This window comes from Phyllostomus hastatus, unplaced genomic scaffold, assembly GCF_019186645.2.
Source record: "Phyllostomus hastatus isolate PE091 unplaced genomic scaffold, TTU_PhHast_1.1 phas_scaffold_555, whole genome shotgun sequence".
NCBI lineage: Eukaryota > Metazoa > Chordata > Mammalia > Chiroptera > Phyllostomidae > Phyllostomus > Phyllostomus hastatus.
Window position 1 is genome coordinate 1,020,872 of NW_025334036.1, and position 23,165 is coordinate 1,044,036.

The following is a 23,165-nucleotide window of genomic DNA, read 5'->3' on the forward strand; positions in this document are numbered from 1 at the left end:
TTAAAAATTCTGTTTAGAAGCAACAGCGAGCTATCAAATGGGGTGAGGTCATCAAGCCACCGAGACCATGGAAGGAAGAAATCACAGAGGTGAACCTGCTATTTGGCACAGCCATTTGCCTTGAAGCTTTTTCTGATTCTTAAGAAAAACCTAAGAGCTGGAAAGCTGTGCTTTGTGGAAACGGATGCATGAAAAATCCAGGCGGAGGAGAAACAAAGGAGAGAACAGCAGCCCTTGGCCCAGGGCTTCCCACCTCCGGCCGGGGACCGCCTGCCTCCTCGCATCTGCCCCACACACCCACGGGAGCGCTGACAGGCTCGGGCACTCGAGGAAGCTCTAATGGACTGAGCCGGTGGCCCCAGGACCCAGGAGGGCTCATGGGAGGCTTGGGAAGAGAGAAGCCAGGAATCCCTCGCAGACGGCAGAGGGTGATCAGAGAGCAGGGCAGTGGGAAGAACAGGCTGTGAAATCAGTCCTCAGCACTTACTCCGAGCGGAACCTTGGCCTCAGTGTCCTCCTCCGGGAGAAAGGCACAGAGATAGTCCCAGAGTCAGAAGGAACTGCGAGTGCTACTACATGTGAACAAGTGCAAAGTGGCCACTGTGCGTCTCCCTTTCCCTGGCTCCGTGCGCTCCTGTGGGAGGACTTCAGCCAGAGTAAGACTCCTGTCCCCTCCCGCCTCCCCTCACCGTCGTTGGGTGAGTTTGACAGAGGAAACTAAGGCTGCCGGCTTCCGCGACACTGCCACACAGCATCCTCCACCCCCCGGAAGGCCCGCAAGCACGCTGAGCAGCCGTGCCCACGGTGCGTGCAGGACACGTGTGTCTCAGGCAGGAGTCCAGCATGAGGAAGGCTACACCTGAGCCGCATCCTCCAGCCCATTCATGAAGCTCCCTCTCCAACCACGCTCCACCCGAGCGCTGTGCCCTCTCCGGTGGCGTGGACCCCAGGAGGGCAGCGCCTGCAGCCTCCCGGTAGAGAAAGCACTCCCTGAAAGCCTGCTGCACGTGCACCCCCATGAACAGGGTCCTCCCACCACACCTGTCAGAGCTCCTGGACAGTCCCTGTCCCCCTGAAGGGACACTGGTCCTCCTCTAAGCAACCCAGACAATTGCATAATTGGTCAGCAAACCAGCCTTCCATTTCCGTTACGCGTCCTGATGGGCCCTGGAGGAGATGTCTGGGGTTTTACTTCCACAAGCCACTGCCCCCAAGGCTTGAGGCCCTCCCGTTCTGGGGCACTGTGGCAGCTGGACACCCTCTGCAGAGAGCTCCAGCCTCGGCCAGCACACCATTTCTTCCTCCAAGAAAACCTCGGAGACCACGGGCAACACGCACGCGGGTCCGTTCCTTTGTCAGGAATTCACAGGCTAACGCTCTGAGCTGGGGTCCTGCGGGAAACCATTACTTGGGCAGAGAATTTGGCCGTGAGCCAGCGGAGAAGGTAGCATGTAAACATGACTAAACCACCATGTGATTCACTGAATTCCCAATGACCTCTGAGAGGAGAGAGAAGAGCTGGGACCAGGAAGAAAGCTCCTCCGTGAACCCACCATGCCTACACGGTTACCAGTCCGTAAGGAGGGCCCGTGACTGGCACCCACTGGGTGGACCAGGGCCTTGCAGTTTCCTTTCCAGTTGAACCAGGCACAGATCGCAGAGTAGGCAACGACAGGGACGCGTGGGGGGCCCGCAGGAACCCGTTTCTGCGCGGATCCCATCGCTCTGCCCTTTCCCTGGGCTGTCCCCGCCCCTAGCCCCTCATCAGGGCGCTCATTTCCAGGGTTCTGGCCTTGCCCTCAGCTTGTGCTGTGTCCTGGAGTGACGGTCGTCATCACCTGCATCGTCAAGGCTGTCTCTCCCCTTCTCGGCATCCTCTGCACAATGACCACCTGGGTGGACCCCAGGGAGTGGCCCCGTTCCCAGGAAGACCCCACAGCCCCTCCCCCTCCTGACTCTCAGCACCTGGGTCCCGGCCAGCGGCCCCTGCACCCACCTGCACCCGAGGGACAGAGCAGAAGTTTGTGAACGCACCCCTCTGGCAGAACAATACACGGCGCCGAAGCTCAGACCGGCTGCAGCTCAGGAGGTTCGGTTTCACTGTCCAACCAGCTCAGGCCCGTGTCTGTCGGATGTACCGACGTCTCACACGACCCTCGGGTGGAAGGTGCACAGATTTCTAACCAGCACGGTAACAGAAGCTGCTCCCTCACTTCCATCTGCACTGCATTATGAAAATCCAGTATTAGGTCAACTAACACTTTTAAGGTGTTTTCACTTTTGTGCATAAAACATCAAATCATACGCTATTATGCGAAGGATATGGATCCATGTTTTAAGTGGAAATACCCTGTATTCAACTAACTCATCCAAAGAAAATCCTCAATCACTCTATGTCCAGGTATCCACCGAAGTGCGGGAAGTAATATTTCTGGGGAGCTTTTGCACACGAAGACCCCACCACGGACCAGTGAGTCACCGTGGAGCCTCCACGTGCTGCCAGACCGAGCAGGCCCGTGGAGGGCCTCAATGACAGAGCGTCCCCTCCAGACGGTCCACCTTCCTCTCACTCTGAGCCAGAGCAGTTCCTCATAAATATTTAACTTAAACTGAAAAGCAGAAAGATCAACCTGTCATGGTCACACCAGGAAATTAAGCTCAAATCCTATGGTGACAGCCTCCATTTTAATTAATGTTCTACTGTTCACAAGTGTATTAATTCTTAAAGATGGCTTTACATTATTAGGTATTTTACAATTACACTGAAAACAACGTAGCCCGTATTCCCGAAAGTGTGCAGCTTCAGCTAATTTCTGACAAAGGAAATCACACAGTCCGCAGGGCACTGCTTCTTCGGCACACAACTCTGGTTATCTGGCTGCAGCTGGCAGGACTCAGGATGCTGAGGCATCTTCATAGAGGACTTCGTCTACCTTCACGTCATGTCCGTCCACTGGGACCTGCAGGCAGATCTGCTCCTTGAAAGCCAAGGCCATGGTGTAGGGCTTCGTGTGCTGCTGCGCACAGCGCTTCAGGTACGTGTCGTAGTAGCCCTTGCCCCGTCCTAGCCGGTTGCCTTGCTTGTCGAACCCAAGACCCGGCATGATGATGAGGTCCAGTCCCCCTGTGGAGCAGAGGAACACAGGCACAAAGGTGAATGGTTTCTGAAAGAGACTGGCCACTCTCAAATCTGGCTCTCGCTTTTAATGACATCTATTCCTCCTCTGAATTCTAAGACAACGCATGCCAGTCTGGGAAATCCAAAAAGCACAGGGTATGGCCAAGAAAAAAATAAAAATGATTTGCTACTCAGTAAGCCAATCACCTGCCTCTCCACTTCTCCATGGAAATATGTACAAAAACGTCAGATTCTAGCCCAACCACACCTAGCTCAAGAGGTGCTCCAGGGACAGAACCTAAAAAACTTATTTCTTCCTTTCTTTAAGTGTCCAGGTGCCTCTACACACCTGCCAGGCCGGGGCTCCTGGGCCCTAGGACCATGACAACTGGAGGAGTGGAAAAGGGTCAGGAAGCAGCCAGATGGGCCAGAGTTTTCCCTCAGGCAGCGGGAACAGGGGCAGCTTGTGAGGGGATGGAGCCAACTGCTTTCACTTTCCTTCCCCCTGGTGAGGCGAGGCCAGGCTGTCACATGAGGGCGGGCTTTGCTCTACTCAGGGACATTCCAAAAGTACAAGGTTGAGGCCCCATAACTGGTCCTCTACTGGATGCCCTCAGGGGACCCAGGGACCAGAACTGGCCATGGCATCATCAGGACCCAGCAGGCTGCTGGGGTGAGGCAGAAGGGTGTGTTTTGGAAGCTGTAAAACCCTGACCTACGAGAGGTGTGGGGGTGTCACATGACGAGAGCAATGAAGGTCACGAGGTGGAGATTCTCTGTGGATGTGGGAGGCCCTGAAAATGGTCCCCGAGCCTCTGGCAGGCAGCATGACAGAACTCAAGTTCCACGTCACATATCCAACCCAGGGCCTGCCGTCCGGCCTCCGTGCTGGGCTTTGGCCTCCTAGAGGCCGTCCTGGACGCACCATTCCTGCAGCGTGGCTGGCAAGGACACGCAGGCTGGAAGCCACGGAGTCTGTTCCAAGCAGAGCGCCCCTGCTCGCAGCAGCGGCTCCAACTGCCCGCAGAGCTGTGAGGGAACTCACCTTCTCTCCGGCTCCCAGCACACACTTGTCCACCCCTGCCTGCTAAAGCCAAGCAGAGTGCATCCCAGGTCACAGTCATGACCTTCTCATGTAAACCTGCCATCTGTTCCAATCCCATCTTGCCAAAAGGCCCTGGTCACCGGCCTTTCCCTTTCCTCAATGTCCCTGTCCTGCTCATCTTTCTCCCTTGGGACGAACAGTGGCTGTGCACTCAAGACTCTGCTCCCTCCTCATCCTCTTTCTGCTGCAGAGCACACACAGGCCAACAGTGCAGCTCCAACCTTTTCTCAGGCTTCTTGCCTCCTTAGAATGTGGCAGGTGGTTTGCAAGGTCCTGGAGAGGAGAGGTGTTGAAGGTCGGTGAACATAAAATATGCATGTGTCGTATCCGTCTCAAAGGCAGGCAGCAGGCTCTGCCAATTTCTCAAAAGCAAGAGTCAAGAAGAACTAGAGATGTCAGCAGAGGGAGAGCCATTCTGGCTAGGTGGTCAGGGAGGACTCGTGCAGAATTCTGACTTGACCTGGGTTGTTAAGGATGTGTCTAAGTTGGGTCTGAGCACATTTTAGAAACCGAGAGAACGGTGGGAGGGGCAGGCTGGTGAGACAGGAACAGGAGGGCAGAGGGTGAGGCTGAGGAGTGGTGGGAAATGTGAGTTCCTCAGACAGGCGGATAGAGGTTTGAGAGGTCAAGTCAGAGAGACCCCTACAACTAGCTCAAGAGCAAAAAAACCCCAAATAACCCAATTTAAAAGATGGACAAAGTGAACAGACATTTCTCCAAAAAAGACCAAAAACAATGTCCATGACAAGATGCTCAATGTCAGCAATCATCAGGAAAATATAAATCATTACCTCAATGAGTTATCACCTCACACCTATTAGGATATACATTAAAAAAAAAAAAAAAGGCTTCTTGTTTACATATATATAAGACAAATGTTGGTGAGGATATGGAGAACCCGGAACCCTTGTGCATTGTCCCTTGAACATAAAAAGGTGCAGTCACTACGGAAAACACTGTGGAGATACCTCAAAAAATCAGGAACACAATCACAAACAATCCCACTTCTGTGTATTTATCCAGAACTGAAGCTGGGGTCCTGAAGAGACACCTGCACAGCTGTGTTCACAGCACACTGCTCACAATGGCCAAGCGGTGGAAACAACCTAATGTCCACCAACAGAACAAATGAACGAACAGAATGTGGTGCACATGGCGGAATATTATTCGGCCATGAAAAACAAAGTCCTGCCACATGTCACAACACAAGGAAGCGTGAGCACACCAGGCCGAGTGGAACAGGCCAGCTACAGAGGGACAAATGCCACACGACCTCACTTATGCGAGGAATCCACAGCAGCCAAACTCAGAGGGTGGAACGGGAGTTGTGAGGGGCTGGGAGGAAGCGATAGAAAGCTGCTGCCCACCCGGCGTGAGCCGTCAATTGTGCAAGATGAAAAGGGACAGGAGCGATCTGCTGTACTCTCCGTGTCTACAGCCAACACCGCTGTGCTCAGCCACTAACTCTGACGTACACGGGTGTGGATCGTGAGGCAACACTGCGGGATAAGAGAACGACAGAAAGACTACCTTGCACAGCTGCCTGTTCTGAGTGATCTCTGCGACTGTTAGGCAAGAGCAGCAGCGTTGAGATTTTCAGGTGATGGACAAAAGGCTCTGAAGTGGCCCTTCACAGGCAAGAGTCCTGACACCCTACTTTGGGCATTGCTCTGGGACCCCAATGCATAGGACTACTACTGCTGCTGCCCCTGGCTTCAGGTCCTTAGGATCCCTTCTGAGTTCTGCTTCTGCTATTTGGAGACATCAGGTGTTTTCCTGAAACTTGTACTATATTCCTTACAGACTTCATCCATCCGCTGTCACCCTTGAAGTTCTTTCCGTGTCACCACCATCACCACACACGTCACCCCTCCCCAAGGCGCACACGCCTGGGCTCTGCACACTGCCTAACACTGTGCTGGATGCCTGCCCTCCCTGAAGACGATGGGCCACCAGGCCCTGCAATCACGCACAGGCTTGACAAGCCCCCCTGCACATGCTGGTCCCACCCTGGCCCGCCCCCACTAACAGAGGCTGACCCAAGACCCCTCGAAACACACTGTAAAGTCAAAACTCACCTGAGGGACAGGAGAAAAACCCCGGGCCACAGATGGTCTTTTTAAGCCTCTAGCACAGCTCCATTTTCAGACCACCACAGGCTCCCTGAGAGAGGACATGGACGCTAGCACTACAGGTGAGAGGAGCCCGCTCAACATGGTTCAATCCTGGGTGCCCCTGCCAGGAGCCCCAGCTGCATGGGGACTGCAGCTCCAAGTCCTGGAAATGCTCTCTGAGAGGCCCAGGCTGTTCTGCAGAGTCACGGTTTGCTGGGTGCCTTTCCTCAGGTTTTGCTGGCTTTCCAGCATGATTCTGCATTTCAAACCTGCCAAGCTAACCTTCCGAAAACTCAGGTAGCCTCACATACTGCTTGCTCCAACATGTGGCCTTTACATCTGGCACTGGCTCTGGAATGCCAGTGCCCTCTGGTGGCCACCCAGCGTGGTGGGCAGGGCCTTGAGGCCATGTCTGCAGGTAGCCACCCTCCAGCTATCCTTCCTGTGCGTCTTCCACCTCCTCAGGGGCCAAGAAGCAGCCACACACAGTACCTACCTCACAAGCCTGGTCCTGAAAAAAAGTCTGTGACCTCTCCTGCACAGGGCTCAGATTACGCCTTTTATGATCACACGCGGCCCACAGATGCAGTTTCAGGACAGTGGAAACCATGTTAAAAGGTGACAGAACAAGTGCAGCAAGGACAGGAGACTAAAGGGAATCGCTGGGGTAAGGATAATTCAAGTGGGGAGATGGAGACAAATCTGAGATGTAGAATTGGCTCTGGGAGAAACAAAAGGAAACACAGGAACTAGGTCCTGGAAGAAAATGAAGAGGGCCTGTAAATGTTTTATTTGCTCCTGAGACAAAGCGCTACACTTGGCACCGAGGACTCAGTTCGCTCCATAAAGCACCCTTCTTTTAAACCCTAGCCGAGGCAGCAGCCGCTGGGCCCAAGCACCTCCTAGGAAGCCCGAGACTCAAGATTCCCGACCTGGGCTCTCAAGAACAGGATCAGGCCAGCCACAGACCACCTGCCCCGCACTGGCGAGGAGCTGGAAAGGGAGAGCCCAGCGCGGGCGGGGCTCTAACCCGCACACTGCCACCATGTGCTGCTCACAGACGTCCACTCCCTTCTCCTTCCTCCTCTTTCCCACTCAGGGTGTGTGGCTGCGTCCCCCCCAGTCTGCTCTCCAGGAACTTCATGACCCAGCGCCTGCTCCCCAAGGAGCCCTCTGCACCACTGCCGGAATTCTCGTCTCCACCTGTCACTCTGAACACGCCCTTCGTCCTCAAGTCCGACTGGTTTGCCTCCCACCAGGCACTGCTGGTCTCAACTGATCCTGAAGTGCACCTCCGTCATGATGCCCCTCGCTCACAATCTCTTAGAAAGAGAGCATCCAAATTCCTCAACTGGTTGCGCAGGACCAACACCACCGTGCCCCGATCACCTCCCCAACACTGCCTCACAGCACATCAGGTGGCCCCAGTTAAACGGAGTCACTGTGCCACACCGACCCAGGATTTCCTGCCTGCACGTCCTGGCTCCTGCTGCGCTCCTCTCCAAGCCTGTGAGGTCCTTCTAACCCCTTAGTTAACTTGTCTGACCCCAAGGCACAGTGTAACCACCTCAGACGAACTTCCACCTCATTCTCCCTGCACGTGCAATCTGCTGTGAGCAGCTCTCGTGGGGTCCTGAAAGTCCACCACCCACCGAAGAGGAGGAATCCTTTCCCCTGCCTTTTGGGAACAGAGCTGTGCTCACTCCCCTGAGAGAGACTGAGCTCAGTCTAGTTAGTATAAAAGGAGGAACGACAGTGGGAACAACATGTCTCTTGACCAAACTCATCTTCGTTTCCTGACTACACCCACAGTTACCTGTTCAGACCATCCCCTGTGACACTCCACGCTTATCCCAAGTCCAGCTTCTGCAAGGGGGAGCACAGAAGCTGGCCTCGGCGGGCGCCTGCACTGTGCCAGGTGCAGCACTGTACCCTGGGACAGAAGGGTGACTAGGAGCAGCTGCTCAGCACATCAGACAGACTGGGTGAGTCTGGAGGCCGGGGTTTCATCCCCATTTCACGGATGGGGAAACTGATGTCAGCGCCCAGACAAGTTAAATTAGTCTGTAAGGACACTCAGCTCCTAAGAGACAAGCCAAGAGCTTGCTGCCCAGGTGGATGATGACGCAACAGCACACACTGCTCCTATGGCTAAAAGGTGCAAGTGGGACCAGGCAAGGCGGTGGAGGGAAGGTGACAGGGCAAGTGTGCTTGGGAAGAAGCGGGGGAGGGGCTGAGTGTGCCGGCTTCCAGACAGGCTGTGGGAGGCTGAAGACCAGCACCACCACTGATCAGCTAGGGAGCATCCCTCGGAGGTGCCTCCCCCTACAATCTACGATGGCTAAGCACACTGTGATGTGAAGAGTCTCTAAGCTATTAACATCAAATGTCAACTTAATCAATTGCTGCACGCACACTCCTTGGGCCATGCGGCTGATTACAGACACAGGTCCTTCCATCAAACCTGGCCTGAAATACAAAGAAGCTGAAATCCTGAGGTAAAGCACAGAACCAATAATTCATGATATCTCCGGTGGCAGAACTCTCAAAAGTCAATACCGCGTGCTTTAAACTCACAACGGCCTCCGAAAGGACAGACTGAAGCACGACCTCCTTGAATCACTCCTCATAGTAAAATGGTGCACACCACAGAAGGTGAACAGAACCATTTATGTGATTACTGTCATAAAATACATTCGACTTCTGATTACCTATGAAATCGGGTTTTTAAAAAATGTATGTCCCTGTAAATCCATAATGATCTTAAGCAGTATTCAACTAAACCACCTAACGTAGACAGCTAATTTAAAAAAAAAAAAAAGGTATTATAGATGCACCTTCACACTGTTTGGCTGCATCATGTTTTTGCTGTTCGGCAATCTCCACGCAGAATCAGACACACTGCAGTAAGACCAGCTATTACAGACACAGCTGCTGGTTCTGGCTGGGTGCTCAGCTGGTTATAGCAGTGTCCCCATAAGGTTGTAGGTTCAAACCCCGGTTAGGGCACAGACAAGAATCAACCAATGACTGCATCAAAATGTGGAACAACAAATCTGTGTTTTTTCTTTCTCTCCCACCAACACTCTAAATCAGTAAATGGACCACTAGTAGCAGTTTTACTCTAACAGCCTTTTCTAGATGTTACATTTGTTTTGGGTTGGAGCTTGGGATACGTTCACTGTTACTGATAATCAACTGACCTTAGAACTGAAAAGAAACTCCAAAACTTCCTATGGTTTCTCACTAACTTTGGGCAACCTCTGGCTGTCCAATCTGTAATATGAGTGGATGGCACTCTTCAATTTCTCAACTTTAGAATCAAAACTTAGCAATTCTGGGAACCTTAAGGACAATTCCTTGTAGTGTATTGTAGCACAATCAATCAACAAATTAAGCCAGTCACAAAATGACAAGTACTGCATGATTCTACCTATATGAAATACCCAAAACAGTGAAATTCACAGAGCCAGCGAGCAGCATGGGGGCTGCCAGGGCTGGGGTAGGGGAGGTGGGGAGGAGCTACTGGGGGCAGAGGGCCAGGGCTGCCATAGGAGAAGGCCTGGAGACTGGTTTCACAGCAATGGGAACACCCGCACCACCACTGAACCGTTCACTTAAAGATGGTTAAGATGGTAAAGTTTATTTATGTTATGTGTTTTTTACAACTAAAAAAACAAAGGGAAGTAAGAACTTAGGTGCTGGAGTGAAGTCAGATGCATCTGTAGGCAGCCCCACTGCATAGCCCAGGTCATGTGGTGTGTACTTAAGAAGGAAAAGAAATGCCTGGTTCACTCCTGAGGGTGGTGAGGAACGGCTTCCTCAGACCCAGAAACAAGTGGGTGCTGCTGGAGCTATTTCTCTTTTTCTCACTGTGGGAGACGGGCTCTCAAAGTCACTACGGTAAATAACTGCTGCGAGGCACGCTTCCTGAGCCTAACAGCTTGGTGAAGTGGAAGCCTTTCCCTGGCTCCCACAATTTGTTTTACCAAGGCTGGTTAAATGAGCATTGGAAAGTACTGCAGACTTTCTGGTTCAGTGCATTTACCTAAAATAAAACTACACAGCACGTTGTATTTCTTCTGCTTGCTGTCGTCTTCTACCCTAGTAAGACGCGTCGCTTGGCCCCTATGAGCCTGTGCCGTCTAGAACACATTCCATTACTGTCAGCCTGAGATAAAGTAACCTATTATTGTGAAGTGATAGTACCTGGTTTTTATATAATGGCCTGTACTAGTACGTTCCCAGTGCTTTTTCGCTTCCACTACCCTTATCTGCTTCGTTAAGTCTTCTACTAGGGGACAAACTTGCTCTTGAAACCCTTAATGTTTCATAAAACCTGCTTGAGTACCTTGATAGGAAGAAGCAGAAAAAAAATCCTGAAGATTTACAGCTCAATAAAAATGCAATGGAATCAAATTAATAAACACCCATTACTAACAACTCACCATATGGAAGGCCCTGTCTGAAGAACCAGAGAGGACACAGAGATAACTAAGCACTCACACTCTAGGATGTAACAACCTGAGCAGATACTCCCGACAGGTTGTATGTATACAAACAAGTGACAAGGTGAGAAGCTGAATGAGGTAAGGAACCGCTGCACCCCACTGAGATAGGGTAGCCTGGGAAACCTCACCGAGGAGTCGGCCTACTGAGCCCACCATGAAACAACAAGCAGGGTGCTGAAGGGTCAGCACAGAGAGGCAGGGAGAGAGGATGGGGATTGAAAACAGGGCCGGCACAGGCAGAGACTTGGGAAAGCACAGTGGGGTTCTGGGCCCGTGACTGTTGGTGACGGCTGGTATGAAGTAGGGGGCATTACATCAAAGATCACTTTTATATCCAATAATTATACATTCTGGTAACAAAAGCCAGCTATTTTTAGTTTCTGTTACCCAATTATTATAATCCAAGACTCTAACATCTCATTCATAAACAATGTTTAAACATCTGTCTACCCAAACAAACTGAGCAACACCGCTTCCCTTCGTCCAAATGTGACTTCCACAATGGACTCTGCGCTTTCTCTTCCCTTCGACACTGGGGAGGGCCCTTTACTAGAGGGGGGCTTCAGAACCACCGCCCAGGTTTCAGCCTTACTCTGTGACTGCTGTGACTTTGGACAACTCATTCCCCATCCAGGCCTGCTTCCTCATCGGCAGAATGAAAGGACTGACTTGGATGATCTACAGAATCCCCCGTATGACAATTAAATGTCTCTTGGATATATAAAGGCAGGACACTGCAGACAAAACCACCAGTTCAGAGTAACACATTTGTAAAACGCTGACATCTGCTGGACACTGGGAAAACTGCTCGGCCTATCCAAAAGGCAGCATCCTTTATAAACCTAGTTTTGGGCACTTACTCTGAAACCCGTTACTGAAGATGCAAATTTCTTATGAAATTGGGTTTTCTAAAATTTGATTCTATACAACCTAAGAAAATTTTGAAAAAAATTAACTTTAAAGTTACTTCAGGGATGCCTGATGCCACTTGGAAATTTGTGCCTACTATGCTCCTATGCTTTCCTATTATCACAAAAATAACCAGTGTTGAAAATATAATGGAAAAAGATTCCATTCACAATCAGCGACAACAAATACTATTAATTAACTGGGAATATACTTAACAAAAAACGTGCAGAAGCCACACGATTAAAAGCACGACCAACAGAAGAACACACAGGAAGTACTGAACTGCTGGGCACAGGGCTGCACTCCTGGAGCGGAGCAGACCACCTGTCACAGAGAAGTCCCTTCTCCCAAACCCAGATCTTTAGAGGATCTGGGGCGCAAAACTGACAAAATAACGTTAATCTCAAAAGTGAACGTAAGGATAATCAGCTAAATTTTTAAAATAAAAATAATGGGACAGGACTTCTACTACCAAGCACTGAAGCATTCAAGTGCATTCAACAGTCACTATACGACATCAATCAAAATAGTACGGCACAGGTTCCAGAACAGGCAAGCAGATCAATGGGAAAGACTAATCCAGAAACAGACCTTTGAAATAACTGAGTGCACAAAAATGGCGGCACACTTTAAATAGGCAACACCATGTTAACTACCACCGCAGCACTGTGCATTTCACTCCTATTACAGACCGAGAGTAAAACAAACTTCCCAGGGGCAAAGTTCTCCCCAGCAGCTGCCTGCAACAATCACTTGCTCTCTGATTCCCTCACTTGAATGCATCTCTAATCGACCAAAAATAAGCCAGCAGCTTTCAACTCTGCCCTTCTTTCTCTATCTGGGCCTGAATATCAACCACATAATCTCTAACAGGGCCCATCAGAAGTACCAATATACAGCAAACCTAAACTTCTTTCAGATGAGGGAGGAGAGAAAAATCACTGCAATTTGAAGGTTTAGATGTTAGAAACAGGAACACCTTTTTGCCTTCTTTGCAGTTACTATTAATCATTCATTCAACATACAATTATTAGACTTGTACTTCAAAAAAGATATTGAAGCTAAAGAAAAAGTGGACACCTCCATGCTCACTTCAGCAGCACATACACTAAACTGGAATGATACACACATTAGCATGGCCCCTGAGCAAGCATGACGTGCAAATTCTTGAAATGTTCCATATTTTAAACCTCATCAAAATGAAAAGGGATCCAACCATATGGAAAACCATATTTACAATGATACCTCGGACAAGGGTTTGATCTCCCAAACATATGTAAAGAACTCATATGATTCAACAGCAGAAAGACAAACAATCCAATTAAAAAATGGGCAAAGGACCTGGACAGACACTTCTCCAAGGAGGACATACAGAGGGCCCAGAGACATATGAAAGAATGTTCAGCATCACTAGCCATCAGAGGATACAAATTAAAATCTCAAAGAGATGCCACTGCACACCAGTCAGAATGTCCATCATAACCAAATCAACAAACAACAAGTGTTGGAAAGGCTGTGGAGAAAAGAGAATCCTAGTGCACTGCAGACCGATGCAGCCACTGACTGTGGAAAACAGTAGGGCATTTCCCCAGAAAATTAAAGATAAAACTGCCTTTTGACCCAGCAATTCCACTGCTGGGATTATACCCTAAGAATCCTGAAACACAAAATCTAAAGAACCTATGCACCCCAATGTTCACAGCAGCACAATTAAAATAGTCAAGTGTTGGGAACAACCCAAGTGTCCTTCAGTAAATGAATGGATCAAAAAACTTGGTATTTTTACACAGTGGAATACTAAGCAGCAGAAAGAAAGGAGGAGCTCCTACCCTTTATGACAGCATGGATGGATCTGGAAAGCATTATGCTAAGTGAAAGAAGCCAGGTGGGGAAAGAAAAATACCATATGATCTCACCTGTAAGTGGAACCTAATGAAGAGAACAAACAAGCAAAATACAGCCAGAGGCAGGGTAACAAGGAACAGACTGACAGTGACCAGAGGGCAGGGGGTAAGGAGTTAAAGATGGAAAGAAGGGAAAGGGACTAGTCAAGAAATGTGTATGAATAACCCATGGACAAGGACAACAGGGTGTGGGCTGACGGTGGGAGTGGGGGGTGGGGTGGGGGGAGGAGAACAAAGGGAAAAACTGGGACCACTGTAATAGAATATTTAATAAAAAAACGAAAAAGGTGATACCTCAAATCCACTGGGGTACTGTGCTGAGCCCAAACACCACAAAGGAAACGCCTGAAGAATATTTTTGTTTCTCCAGGGGCAGGAGGGCTGCCAGGTGAAAGCTACAATAAGGCACATAGAGAATAATTTTCTGACCTTTATAGAATGGTCTAAAATGGAACGGGCTTTCCCGTTAAGTTGTGGGCTCTTGATCCCTGTATTCAAGTAAAAACAGAGAAACACTTTGAAATTACATGCATGGGATGCAGTAGAGCTAGTCCACTTACATGAAGCATACTGAGGTGTCCCAGCATGGGTAGAAATACGGAGGAAGAAGGGCCCAAATCCCAGGAGGCTGCAGCACATAAGCTGAGACAAGGAAGGTGAAGACCCCAACAGGCAGACAAGCACGATGCACATTCGGTAGGACGGAACCAGAGAACAGAGGAACAGAGGCCAAGAGACCTTCCCCCAAAAAGGAAACACACACACACACCCCCCCTCTTCCCTGACTCTGGCTACAGAACATGGACTTGTTTTCTAGGCTGCAAAGACAAAGCTGTCACGTAGTGGAGGAACACAATCCAGCTGCGTGTTAAGGTCACTCTGGCAGGAACATGAAACTGAGAAAGCAAGCGTTCGGAGAAGGTGGCGAGTTGGGCATTCACTGAAATGACGTAAGACAGAGAGCACAACCCTGCCATGTGCCAAAATCACTGGGGGCAAAGGTGCAATTTCACTTCCTGGTGCAGCTCCCTTGGAATCACCTCTTGTCCTCATTTTTCAATGGAGAATACTTTCTAACTTACTTTTCTGGAAAGAAGAAAATGTTGTAATTCATCAAAAGAAATATCCCAGTCTTGTGGCCTGTCAAGATGCTACAATAAAGAATTTTAAAGGGATGTTTTCACTGATGAAAACATTCACAGAAATGCATCCTCTTGGCTCTTGCCCATAGAACAGGAAAAAAAAAAAAAAAAAGAAGCGCTACATCCAGTCTTGGGGTGAGGAGTCCCCTAGGCCTGCTGCAGGACTGTCCCACTGTTCCTTGGGGGCAGAGGAGATGTGGAGGGGCACAGAGAGATGAAGAGGGGGATGGAGGGAAGAAAAGGGGTGGAGGAGGCAGAAGAGGTTAAAGGGGGGATAAATGGTGATGGAAGGAGACTTGGGGTAGTGAACATAATATATAGATGCTGTGCTGCATAGAACTATATACATCTGAAACCTATATAATTTTATTAACCAGGCACCTCCAAAAATTCAATAAACTTTTAGAAACAGAGGAGTCAGGAGGAGTCAGGGTTGAGAAGCACATTCACATAAACCCATGATGACATTTTTATACACACAGGTTTTCACCAGTCTAGCTTGAGATTTAAGGGTCAGAATTAAACTAAAAACAACTTTTTTTTCCTATTTCAAACGCCTCTTAAAATTAAAAATTCTGCTTCTTCTCTGAATTGAACATATATGGAAACATACATAAAACTAATAGACATCTTAATGTCTCAACTAAAGGTAATGAAATAAAAACTGAATTGGAAAAGGAGTTTAAATACCTGAAATTTTGTGTGTAGGGACTTGAAGTCACCCGGGTTAGTTCCTTTAACGATGCTTCAGGGTCCAACAGTGCACTCAATGCATCACTCTGCTTGAACAGAACGTTTAGCAGGCTGACCCATCTTGGCAAGAGTAACAGGCCATAACCCCTAAGGAAGTATCTTTTCATCTTAATGGGAGTTAACAAAAAGTAAATTACCGCTCTGTGAAATGAGAATATATTCTAAATTTGCTGCTGCAAAAAATAAAATAGACAATCCTGGAAGAGCTCCAAGGAAGCCTATAAGTGCACTTACAAGTCAAATGAAGGCCCTGACATAAAGGAAAAGCCTTGGCTCTTCTCCCTGTGTATTTACTTGAATAAAAAATACCTGGGGGAAAAAAAGTAAGGTTATGACCAGTGTACCTTTACATACACCTGACTTAGTGCAAGTTCTTCCTTGGGAAAGTTACTGGCTTTCCCACGAATGCCATCGCCAAGGGTACCTGTTCCATGAGTAATGGTTCTCATGCAGAACGCTGTCAGGAGAGAGGCAGAAAGTACATGTGATAGAGCAATCTTAATGAAGGAGATGTTATGAAAAGAAACGGTGCTTCAAAAGGCACTGGAGTGGAAAACAGGAGAAGTGGGTGCCCATGGCCATGTGAACTGCCTCTGTGTCCTTGGAGAAGTCCCTTGAACTCCCTGGGCTTCAATGATCCCATGTGAAAACAGGGCAGATGAAGTGAGGCCTGTGAGAGTCTGCTGTGCCTCCGTCAGCACCTGACTCTGGGGGAGGCACTGTGCAGCCCAGAACTGCCACACTGGCAGATGAAGTGCGCAAAAGCACATTTTAGGTTGCAAGGGTGGTTCCGAGTCAGGTGATGGCTACCTTTTACCTAGCCCTACTGAGTAGGGTGTAGGCACCAGAGGCTCCCGGCCCGCTATTTTTCTCGCTGGCTTTCAGCGGGCGGAGCAGCATGGGCCTACCGCCGTCCACCATCCAGTTTAGCGCAAAATTGCAACTGCTTTGATTTATTTTTAATTTTGATTATTTATTTATTTTGGGAATGAAAACAAAATGAGTGAAGGTGATTTTTTTGCGAAGCAAAAGAGACATGTTAAAGGCTTAGAAACTCCTCTTGTAGTCAGAGCACGCGCTATTGCTATGAAGCATACTGAAATATCAAACCTGGGAGGATCTTGTGATTGGTTATTTTTTGGCATAGTAAAAACTAAACAAAGAAACAAACTTACCACAACACTCTGATAGTCATTTTGACAATCAAGTGGGTCAGAGGTGTAACAACTCATCACAGTCGGACACCACCCTAAGATGTCAACTCTAACACCACATGCTCACCTGTTATCAAGGCCTCCTCTCGAACCTCACCCTCACCAGGCTGATGAATATTCCAGGATGTTTTGGGAAGTGAAGAAATTTCCTCGGGCGATGCTAATTTGACCATATCCATGTGACTGCTCTGGAACTGGTACCGTGGGATAAAGCAGGTTTTCCCTTGCTGGAAAATGTCCTTGATGATCTCTTCTGTCTCAATTTCATCCTGCATGCTCAGAAAGATGGAGATCCTTTTGGACTTCTGATACTGACTGTGGGCAATCACCTAAATGGAAAAGGACAGCAGTTATATTTTCCAAGATTATACTCTTAACAATCAGAGACTCCCTTTAACAGTTTTAACATTTTCTCCCTTCTTTATCAGCCTTCAACTCCCTTAGCTGTCCAAAAACAAAAACCAAAAACAGCAGAGTGCTTCAGTGGATCAGTGCTGCATCCTGAACACAAAACTTTTGGTTCTGTACCCCACACTTCTCTGATCCCTTTACATAGGTCAGGCACACCTACTTTTGTAGGTGTGAAAACTCATTGTAAAGCTACTGTGTGGTCCTGCTGGCTGTTTAGAGAATTCCAAGCTTGACCTCCATCTATCTACTCATTCTTTTCGCTCACTTCTCCTAGTTATTATTTTTATTACTTTAACTCTGAACCTTGGCTCCCACAAGCTCCTTCACTCTTTGGATTGTCAGGATTCTCTCCTGAATTCTACCCACTTAAACCCAGCTCAAGCGCTACTTTTCCTGACTTCTGCCGACCCTTACATTTACAGTTACTATACGTAACTCAACACTTATGTAGTGTTGGGAGTTGATGACAAATTGTTTCATGTGCCCTCAATGTGCTACTCTAATCAGTCTGGAAGCTCCCAGGAGGCAGAGAACATGCCTTACAATTCTCTTATCTTGACTCAACCTCCATCCTCTTTTCTAACCTTCTCTTCATGTGCATATTAAAAGGTTCACAAAGATGTGGGTGGGGGTTCTTGGAGAAACAAAGTTCCTCTAAAAATAAGTACCAAGTTTATGAGAAAGTAGACATGGGTGAGAGAATTCTCTTCATATTCATCAGGTTTAATGGTTCATCAGGTAGGAGAAGGAGGCCTCACTTTGCTTAACAAAGAAAGTTAACAATCTGAGAACTTCCCCACACTCAGCCTTAGCTCTCAGCTCCCCTTTTTCCCCTTTCCTTTTCTGTTCTCCCTTGTTCTGGAAGCTAAGAAGAAAAAGATACCACAAAAGTGGCTTATAAATGTGACTGGCCAATTCAGAAGAATCAATCTTTCCTAATAAAAAGGGACATATAGTAAATAGAGCACACCAAAACATTAAGGAAGAAAATTCATTCCATCATCTGAGAGGTTACTATGCTGTTAGGCCTAAAATAGGCAAAGCAAACATCAATGTGAAACCCCAGACCTTGGGTGGCAGATCTGGGACTTTTGGCACCCAAGTAACCTGAGAAAATTAAGTGTCTTTTTTTGGTGCTTTTAAAAGAAGAATATAGAAAATCAAGAGCTGAATAAGTAGTAATGAACATCGGTTAAAATTCAGTGTGAGACTGTGCATATATTTGCCTTTCTTCCATCCTTAAACCTCATTTATGTAGAGTAAAACAAGCATTTCAGCACTGAGAGCAGGAGCATAGAGATTTCACTGATTTACATAAGACAGAAAGTGGATGAGAGAGTATTTACAAACAAAGCCAGCAGCGGACCACAGCACGTGGAGAACACGATGGATGTAGGTCAGGCAGAATCCATTCCTCTCATGGAATCCCAAAATGAGTACAAAAGGCACAGGAAATCCCCATTAGCTATCGCTCTTCCATTGATAAATATGTACAGGCAGTAAAGGTTCATCCAACATCCTAGAAAGCCAATGCGCAAAATAAAACGATTAAAAAGGGTGGATGCCCTGGCCCGGTAACTCAGTTGGTTACAGTGCGGCCCTGATATGCCAAGGTTCTTGGTTTGATCTCTGAACCCCACTGGTCAGTGCACCTAAAAGAAACAACCAATGAATACATAAGTAGATAGAGCAACAAACCAATGTTTCTCTCTCTCTTTAAACCACAAAACAAGCTACTACAGGAAGCAGAGAATTAAAAAATATATTTGGAAATTAAAATTACAAAAATTAAAACAATTCAGGAGAAAGCCTGAAAGAACAAAACAAAGAAATGGGGAAAAAAAGAGAAAAAAATGTTGAAACCAAGATCAAGCTAGAATTTTTATTATTTAACAGGAATTGCAGAAAAGCAGAAAAAGTAGTAATCAAAAATATAATAACAAAGAAAAGTAATTTTAAACTTTAAATTCAAACTATCAGCTTTAACTGGTGTGGCTCAGAGGACTGAGTGCCGGCCTGAGAACCAAAGGGTCACCAGTTCAGTTCCGGGTCAGGACACAGGCCTGGGTTTTGGACCGGGTCCCCAGTAAGGGGCGCATGAGGCAACCACACGTTGATGTGTCTCTCCCTCTCTGCCTACCTTCCCCCCTCTTAAAAAAAAAACACTTAATCTTTTTAAGAAAAGAATTTGAAACTATCAAACAGGAAGGTATAAATATTTCCTAAGGTATAAAGTATCACCTGGTTTACCTTTCACTGTGCCATACACGTTAAACTAGTAATACTGTACGTCAACTGCAATTGAAAAGTATTTTCAGTTACTAAAAACGTGAAAAATGTTTACTTATTCACTGGACATCGATTTTTCTTTCCGGTGTCCAACCAAAGTCAGTCTGGTTCGTGCCCTCGGGGCAGCACAGGGCGCCATGTTTTCCGGACGGGAAAACCCACGAACCATAATGGCGGCCGCAAAGGTCACCAAGAGGAGGTTTCGAACCCACGGACGGGGAACCTCGTTCACGGCCCCCTCACCTTCCCCCTTCACCGGCAGCAGCAGGCTGAGAACCAAGTGTCTTTCAGCAACTCAGAAAGACACGCCCTGGTCACCCACTGCCCCACACGAAGCCGCGAGGCAGGCCCGAGACGGCCGCCATGCTCTCTCAGTCAGTCAGGGCGGTGGTCGCTCGCTGGCGCCTCCATGTCCTCACAGTCCTCGGCCTAAAGAACAGCGTTTCTCCGGTCTTTTCGGCTCCCTCTCCCGCTCTTGCTTCGCGACCTCCAACACTGACCGACGCCACCTCAGCTGAGGCCCCGGTGTCCACGTCCCAGCTCTCACCACCACCCCGGCGTCGCCCGGAAGTGGGAGTCACGCGCTCCGTCCCCTCACTAGCCCTGGCGTTCCCCCAGCAGCACCCGCGCAAAGACCTCGTGCTTACGAGAGTCCAGACACGCTCCAAGGGACGTCAACGTGCCGGACGGAACGTGCGTACGTCGAGGGGGCGGAGAAGTGCGACGGGGGTGGTGCGGTGAGACACTTGCGCACGCCTGGGGAAGTGCGGCGGGGGTGGGGGAAAAGCGCGCAACGGGGGCAAGTGAGCGCGTGGGAGACGTGCGCGCGGTGTGGGGAGTGCGCGCGCCGAGCCCTGCGTCTGCGCAGGTCCGCAAGCCCTCGCGGCGCGGCCGTGAGTCAGTTTAGCCCGCAGCCGTAACCGCCTCAGCGGTCGCCCACCTTCTGGGTCAGGAGGCGGGACTGGCGCAGCCGCTCCTCCGCGCTGATGGCCCGCAGGCGCTGCTTCAGCTCGGCCCGCAGGCTCCGCTTGGCGCCGCTCACGGCCGCCGCCGCCGCCGCCATGTCGGGTACCAGTCCCTCACGCCTACTCCGCGCCGCAGATCCCGCGGGTCGGAGAGGGCCCGGCGGCTTCCGGATTGCGGGCGCCCCGCCCCCGCCCCGCCCCGCCGGGCGACCGCCGCGGGCCACCCCTGCTCTCTACAGGCTGCGGGCCTCCGGTGTTTCAGGTGACGTTCAGTGATCGAAAGAAAGGGGGGGGGGAGTCCAATGGGTCAGGAGATTAAACTAAGATAACTGCAAGTTTAGAAAAAAAATGACTTTGTTTTATGTTAATCAACTTGTTTGAAGTTCTTACGGAGAACAAACATTCAAGAATAGCTAGGATAACACTGAAAACCGAAGGTCCGGGGAGGGCGGGGCGGGGGGCCGGAAAGTGGCCCTTGCAGACACTGACACAGAGTCTGAAGACTATGATTCACCCAGCGTGGCAGTGCCACTCGCACGCACAAATCGACAGTAGACACGGGCAACAACAGAAGTTTATCAGAATTGAAAACATGTGCATGAAAAGACTCCCAAGAAAATGAAAGGATTATCTAGAAAATGGGAGGAAATATTTGCAAATCGTACATTTGATAATCCAGAAGAGTATATAAAGAACTCTTGCAAGTCAGCAATTAAAAAAACAACCATAATCCAGCTTTACCAGGGCAGAGGTCTTGAGTAGACATTTTTCCATATAAGATGTACAAGTGGCCGATAAGCACGTGGAAAGATTTCAGCATTATTTGTCATTTAGGAGAATGCAAATCAAAACCACAAGGAGATACCACTTCACACCCACTAGTGCGGCTGTAATTTAAAAAAATAAAACAGAAAGGGACTAGTGAGGATGTGGAGAAACTGAAACCCTCACACCCATGAGAATTAAAATGCTACAACATGGATTGGCCTTCAAAATTGTACACTAAGTGAAAGAAGAAGCTAAACTTGAAAGGCCATATAGTCTATGACCCCACTGATAGGAAATTTCCAGAACAGGCAAATACAGAGACACAAAGGTTAGTGGTTGCCTTGGGCTGGAGACAAGAGGAATAAGGTCAAGGATTTCTTTTTAGGATGATGAAAATTCAGTTGCGGTGAGAGCTGTTCCACAGTGAATATGCTTAAACCACTGAACTGTACATTTTTAAAATTCTTATTCATTGATTTTGAGAGAGAGAGGAGGGCAGAGAAAGAAACATTGATTCGTTGTTCCACTTATCTGTGCTTTCATTGGTTGATTCTTGTAGGTGCCCTGACTGGGGATCAAATCCGCAACCTTGGCGCATCAGACAATGCTCCGACCAACTGAGCTACCCAGCCAGGGCTTTGAATTGTATGTTTTAAAAGGATGAATTCAGTGTGAATTATATTTCTATAAGGTAGGAGAGATAAAAGAAGATATAAATGTTTCTGCTCATTTCTAGAAGAAAGCAGTACACATGCACCAGAACCTAAGTTTAGGTACCTGTAGGGAATGGGTGAGGAAGGCTGGAAAGACTGCGGAGATGGGACGGAGTGGCAGTGAGGAAGAGCCAGCGACCTTTCTCTCATGGCTCTGGTTTGTACAGCTCTGACTCTCAGAGTCATGGCGATGTTACATATACATACATGTAACCAGGGTGTGGAGGTTAACCCAAAACAGACTGCAAGCAGGGACAAACAAGCTGTACTGTGTTGTAAATGATTAACATACCACTACCAAATGGGTGGGGAAGAAAACAACTTAAGTAACTTTGGAAAACAGTATTTTGACTAAAGGCCAAAGCCAGACACAAACAACTTGATATAACCATTGCATTCTAGTTGCATTTGTTTCTTGTAGGGTTATAAATTAGCAACTGACAAACTGCTTTATCTCTGTGACAGAATTGAACAAGTAAGTAAATATATTGTGGATAATGAGACTCAGTGTTTCTCCCTTTTGGAAAAATAACTTATAAATAAGGAAAGAGGAAGTTTGGATTGCACCCTGTGGCATTGTGTTGGAATTAAAAGTGTCTGTGTAAACTCGTAGTTTTAAATACACACACACACACACACACACACACAAATAGATGCATGAATTGTAGTGACCTCCAGTGTAAGTCAACTGGTGTTTATTTACCATCTGCCACAGCAGGCTCCCAGCTGGTCTCCCACCTATCCAAGTCTCCTGGTCACAGCACTGCCAAACCTCACCTGCGTAGGAGAAATGACAGCGAGTGTGTGTCCAGAAGAAAGGGAGACTGAGATGCAGGAGAGGGAGCGATAAGGGCCGAGGTCTAGTGCACCAGTATTAGGAGTTGACCTTAGACCAGCTGATTCACCGTAGCAGGAGGGAAGGAAGATGCACCGGCATTGGTGCAGGGTAGGTGGGTTAGCACGGCGTGTGGACCTGTACTGTGGAAGTTCGTGAACTGGGAAGCAAGGTCGGCGAGAGTGACATTGTCTCAATAGTGTTGCAAACATGTATAATGAACTCTTCCTGTGTACATGCTCCGTGGCTGCACAGACTTCTGTGATCAGCCTCCAGCTTGAGAGCAGTTTTAGAGAACCTGAGTCATGGGTTTGGTTCTCGTGGGAGCCACACGCAGGCAGTCCTAGCCCGAGGCTCTGCTCGACCATCCTGCCTCGGGTCAGAGGGCAGATGAATCAGAGTGCCGGCCCGCCT

General features: G+C 48.5%; 1 protein-coding gene, 1 long non-coding RNA gene and 1 other non-coding gene across 4 annotated transcripts; 2 read left to right on the plus strand and 1 right to left on the minus strand.

Annotated features, from left to right (window-relative positions):
• Positions 1 to 2,666: 2,666 nt before the first annotated feature.
• Positions 2,667 to 20,666, minus strand: LOC123809672 (5-formyltetrahydrofolate cyclo-ligase-like). Of its 2 annotated transcripts, none has more exons than XM_045824908.1 (3): positions 20,411 to 20,666; positions 16,838 to 17,099; positions 2,667 to 3,124 (listed from the first exon to the last, which is right to left on the minus strand). In XM_045824908.1, exons 1-3 carry the CDS (start codon positions 20,531 to 20,533, stop codon positions 2,895 to 2,897), a joined length of 615 nt encoding a protein of 204 aa, XP_045680864.1. In that variant the 5' UTR covers positions 20,534 to 20,666; the 3' UTR covers positions 2,667 to 2,894. The 2 variants fall into 2 exon arrangements, with proteins under 2 accessions (XP_045680864.1, XP_045680865.1); XM_045824909.1 differs by lacking the exon at positions 20,411 to 20,666 and adding an exon at positions 18,528 to 18,679.
• LOC123809857 lies at positions 12,842 to 12,944 on the plus strand. Its single transcript, XR_006784143.1, has one exon. It is a non-coding gene; the product is annotated as a U6 spliceosomal RNA (small nuclear RNA).
• Positions 20,583 to 22,522, plus strand: LOC123809675. Its single transcript, XR_006784051.1, has 2 exons — positions 20,583 to 20,697; positions 21,763 to 22,522. It is a non-coding gene; the product is annotated as an uncharacterized LOC123809675 (long non-coding RNA).
• Positions 22,523 to 23,165: the final 643 nt, after the last annotated feature.

What these genes read in the sequence shown, in the direction of transcription:
- LOC123809672 (XM_045824908.1), bottom strand. Translation starts at nt 20,533, where the DNA reads ATGGCGGCGGCGGCGGCGGCCGTGAGCGGCGCCAAGCGGAGCCTGCGG. An exon ending in CCCGCCTCCTGACCCAGAAG is followed by an intron (nt 17,100 to 20,410) that starts GTGGGCGACCGC and finishes TTTTCCATTTAG; the next exon opens with GTGATTGCCCACAGTCAGTA. An exon ending in AGAGGAGGCCTTGATAACAG is followed by an intron (nt 3,125 to 16,837) that starts GTGAGCATGTGG and finishes TCTGCTCCACAG; the next exon opens with GGGGACTGGACCTCATCATC.